Source organism: Bactrocera dorsalis, chromosome 2 (genome assembly GCF_023373825.1).
Source record: "Bactrocera dorsalis isolate Fly_Bdor chromosome 2, ASM2337382v1, whole genome shotgun sequence".
Lineage (NCBI taxonomy): Eukaryota > Metazoa > Arthropoda > Insecta > Diptera > Tephritidae > Bactrocera > Bactrocera dorsalis.
This window is the reverse complement of record NC_064304.1, coordinates 95,081,956-95,086,497: the sequence shown is the minus strand read 5'-3', so window position 1 is coordinate 95,086,497 and position 4,542 is coordinate 95,081,956. Positions and strand designations below refer to the sequence as shown.

Genomic DNA, 4,542 nt, shown 5'->3' with positions numbered 1-4,542 from the left:
CAAATATTGTAGCAATCCTCATATACCCCTAACGGGGTATCTGTTTGCTGGGTCGAATACTGTCAGAGCTGGAGTGCTTTCGTCCATTTAGACAACATTACCTAGTCAGCGTAGCCGCTATTTCGCTGAACTGTGACAGTGTGCCCGTATATCTCATACAGTTCACCATTCCATCGAATGCAATATTCGCCGTTGCCAATGGGCAAAGGACCATAAATCTTCTGCAGAACCTTTATCTCTAAAACTCGTAACTTCGACTCATCAGACGTTGTCATCTCTCACAGAGTCTCTCATCCGAGGCAGCTGTTTCCTATTCATTTCAGACGTTTTTTACATGGTCGGTCCCAAAAGCCAGCGCATAACTGCAACCTGGGGATGGATATTTGCCTTCTCACTTTGACTCGCCTTCAAACGCATGTTCTTTGGCTACCCATAGCATAGTTTTTATAAGACCGGAAGTCGTGAGCGGCTTCAGTAATACGCAAAATAATCGTTTCTGGTCACTCCCAAGTGAATGGCGCTCAGATAACTTTCCTCATTTGCATGAACTTCTACGCATTACTCCATCCTCCTGTTAAACATAATTCTTATTTATTTATATATTATATTATGATCTTCATGATTCAGAAAATATATGTTTATAGCGGAATTTGTGAACCTTCTCTGAAGATGAGATTAGCAGATTGAGATACTCCAACTTCGCAATTAATCAAACTTGTAAATATTGATGGCAGAGTAAAATTAATAAAGAGAACAAATATTGAGAAAAAAGTTGAAGAATTTTCGAAATTTATGTGGAGTAGAAGATATATATACTTGTATAGTAGAGTTTAAAGTTTGAGCTTGTACTTCCAAGCGACCTGAAACACCCTTTCAAATTTACGTGTAACTTTGAAACTATTCATCGGAAAGATATGAAATTTTCTGTGTGTATTCTTAATATATGTACATTAAAAAATTGAAAAATAAACGTTTTTTTTCGAAATTCTTAGTGCATATAATCTCTTAAATATAGGCACATACATAGGTCAAAACAAAATAGTACAAATATTCACTAAATTTTCTCGACTGAATTTCTTGTTTTGGGCTTATTGATAGAGTCGCGATTAATCTTTGTCTTTTCTTATATACTTTGTGGCCACCAGTCAGGAAAAGTTCCCCACCAGTGAAACTTAAAACTTAATTTCCGTGTATGAGAGTCAACAACGATCGCGTCAATTAAATTACACATGACTAAATTACAGTAATCGTTTAAAGCAGTTTAAAAATAGAGAACTAATAAAAAAATTCACACAATGTAATTATTAAATAATTATTGGTTGTCTTACTTGTTAGTACAGTGTTTTCCATATTTCTATGCGTGTGGAAATTTCTATAGTGGGACCTTTATAATTGCAACGCATTTACGCAAATTCTATTCATATTCTAATATTCATATAATATTCATATTATATTATTGAGTTCAAAGTCACCTTTCTTTTCATCTTTCATTTATGAATTGCGCCAATATGTTATTTGGCGAGTACGGAGGTTTACAAGTTTTCAGCTAACTGTTCCCGGCTTTCATGAGTAGCTTTTCTAGAGCTCAAAATAGTCTGTCCGAATTAGTTCTATTAGAACATTAGCTCATAGACTTAAGTAACTGAAAAAAATGCTAGCCAAATTCTAACTAACAAGAAATTTTGTAGTTAATAAACTGTACGTATCAAAGTAAATTCTAGTGGCGCTGCATAGCTCATAGCCTATAAACAACGAAATATGTCAAATCAAGAGAAGCTGCTAAGAGAAAAATTACGGAGAGCCACCCACTGCTATCTCAACACTGTTTCGCCGACGCCGCCGATTCTGACTGAGAAACCACTGCTATATGGGCAAGCTATTAGCAAGAGGCTCTCTCGCGATAGAACAATAAAATACTATTTATATTGTAGAATCTAGAATATTGTAGAGAGAGTATCGAATATAGTAGTAGCAGCTGTTGAAAATTTGGCGATAAAAAAAATGGAAAATACAAATAAAAAAATGATAAAGTATAAATGTTTGTATATTTACGTGTGATTGTCGTGTAGAATATCAATTAATAGAACGCCATATACATAAAAATTAAAAATCTTAGATAAATGTGCTTGAGTAACTCCGAAAAGACATTAAAGCTATTTATACTTAAAATATTATAAAAATATTATATAAATATTATAATATATTAAGTTCACAAAATAAGGCTTAGCGCTGCCTTTTGCGCAATAAATACATAGAAATATTGTAAAAAATTATTTCGAAAGAATTGTCAAAGTAGCAGCTTATAACCTGTTAAACGCGTTCCACTCGTAAATAAATGCCATTCTCCGCTTCTATGATGATATTTCGTTTACTTAGCTTAATGGGATCTTCGGTGCGAGCAGAGCGACTGAACTTGTAGTCGCGCAGCAAGTGTACGAGCCCCACCTTCGTCTGCATTTTACCAAAACGCAGACCAATGCAGCTACGTGGTCCATCGCCGAAAGGCAGAAAGGCGCAGCTATGACGCTTTTCTACGTTTTCTTTATCAAAGCGCGTGGGATCGAAACGATCAGGTTCAGGGTAGATTTCCGGATCGTGGTGTATAGCATCGACAGGAATCACAACTGAAGTGCCCTTCTCCAAGATCAGTGATGAGTTGGGCACGCGGTAATCTGAAGTGACTGTGCGCACAAGTTGCGCCAGTACCGTGTATTTACGTAGCGTTTCTAAATACGAAAAGACATTAAGGTGTTTAAGTTTTACATACATAAGTTGATTAGTAGACATACCGTTGACAACCTGCTCCAAATATGACATTTCCTTTAACGCTTCGTAGGTGACTTCGTTCTTGTGAGCGCTCAATACGTTCACAATTTCTTCACGTAGTTTATCCTGTATCTCTGGATTCATTGCCAGCTCATAGAGGCAGAAAGACATGGTGGTCGATGAGGTGTGGAAACCCGCAATAAAGAAGACAAAAGCCTGCGCAGCCATCTGTAGCAAAGTCAAGCCCTGTGACAAATCTATGCCCTCATGCTTTGCAGCCGTCTCTTGATCCTCCGCCATCATATCGATTAGCATATCCATGAAGTCATTTCGCTTCACCTTGTTCTTAATTCGATACTCTACGGTGTTGCGCACAGCGTCGATAAAGAATTCAGACACCTCGTCATTTAGCACTTTAAAACGCAATTTTTTCGCAAGTTTCGGATTAAATATTATAAGCGCTTGTACTAGCTGTGAGTGGCGCGGCTTCTCGAAGATGGAACGGCCATAACTGCGAAATGCGGCATTTGGATCCGACAGGCTGTTGCACTCAATACCAAAAGCGCATGTGCCGATCACGTCTGTGGTGTAACGTGCGCTTAATTCCTTCACTTCGAATTCCGGCGCCAATTGACCACAGGTACGACTGAGATTCTCCGCTACCGCCACCACTGTGGGGAACATAAATTTCATTTTGCCCGAGGAGAAAACGGGTGTCAACTTATTGCGTAAGGAGCGCCATTCTTCGCCCTCCAGTGTCAGCAAATGACCCGAGAGCGGTTCATCGCGTACATTATTGAATGCACCGCGATCGTGAAAGCTCGAAAAATCCTTAATGAGTACATGCTTGATTAAGTCCAGGTCAACAATGAAAGCTGACCGCAAAAAGAACATATAAATGCCGCCAATTGGTGCGCCATCACGCTTGTAGCGCTTATAAAGTCGTGAGTTTATATCCCGAAAGTGAAACTCACGCCCAATACCTTTCATATTGCCAAGTCCATAGATAGGGTCCTCTTGTGGTATACCACGGCGCGCCCAATAGCTATAATGGTTATGCAAATAAAGCAACACCAACGCCACAACGACCAGCGCGAACGATAAGACGACATATGACATCTTACTGCGTTTGACTTGTGCACCGCATACAAAAATACCTCAAAAATTTTAGTTATCACAGGGTGTAGTCAGCGCTATATAGAAAGCGATTAAATGATCTATGATTATAATTAGCCACTGACCGATTGTGTTTGAAATTATGATTCAAAACACTTTTAGACTCTCGCAACGCACTAGGTGAACTGTTTGGAAATGAGGCCGGCTACTGCGTTTTATAAATAAACAGTTTCGCTCTCTCATACTCACTGGTGGAGTCAAAAAAAAATGGTCCGGTATGACAAAGCCAAGTGCATGTGTACCTACATACATATGATGGTATATATTTATGAGCTAACACACTTTACTCGAGTTTATTCATTTACAAACAGTAAGATATACTGGAACAGAGGAAGCATGAGAGGAACTGTTTTTGTAAGTGATAGCGAGAGTGAAGCAACCCAGTGAGAACATTGTACACCTATATACTTACATATATTTGGAAATTTATTTCATTGTTGCATCAAAGAGCTTCTTCATTATTAAAAATATTTTCAAAATTAAAAATTGGGATATATTTGCTTAAGCGGTGCGATCAAGTACGGCGCTCTCTTAAGACAAACACTTTATCTATGAAGTGCTCTTGCAGTGTACAAACGCCCATTTTCTTGCTAAGGCTCA

General features: G+C 38.4%; 1 protein-coding gene across 1 annotated transcript; it reads right to left on the bottom strand.

Moving 5' to 3' along the window:
* Window positions 1-2,026: 2,026 nt before the first annotated feature.
* Window positions 2,027-4,058, bottom strand: LOC105230949 (probable cytochrome P450 6a14). Its single transcript, XM_011212003.4, has 2 exons — window positions 2,790-4,058; window positions 2,027-2,726 (listed from the first exon to the last, which is right to left on the bottom strand). The coding sequence occupies exons 1-2, from the start codon at window positions 3,883-3,885 to the stop codon at window positions 2,311-2,313; spliced, it is 1,512 nt and encodes a 503-aa protein (XP_011210305.2). The 5' UTR covers window positions 3,886-4,058; the 3' UTR covers window positions 2,027-2,310.
* Between the last annotated feature and the right edge of the window lie 484 nt (window positions 4,059-4,542).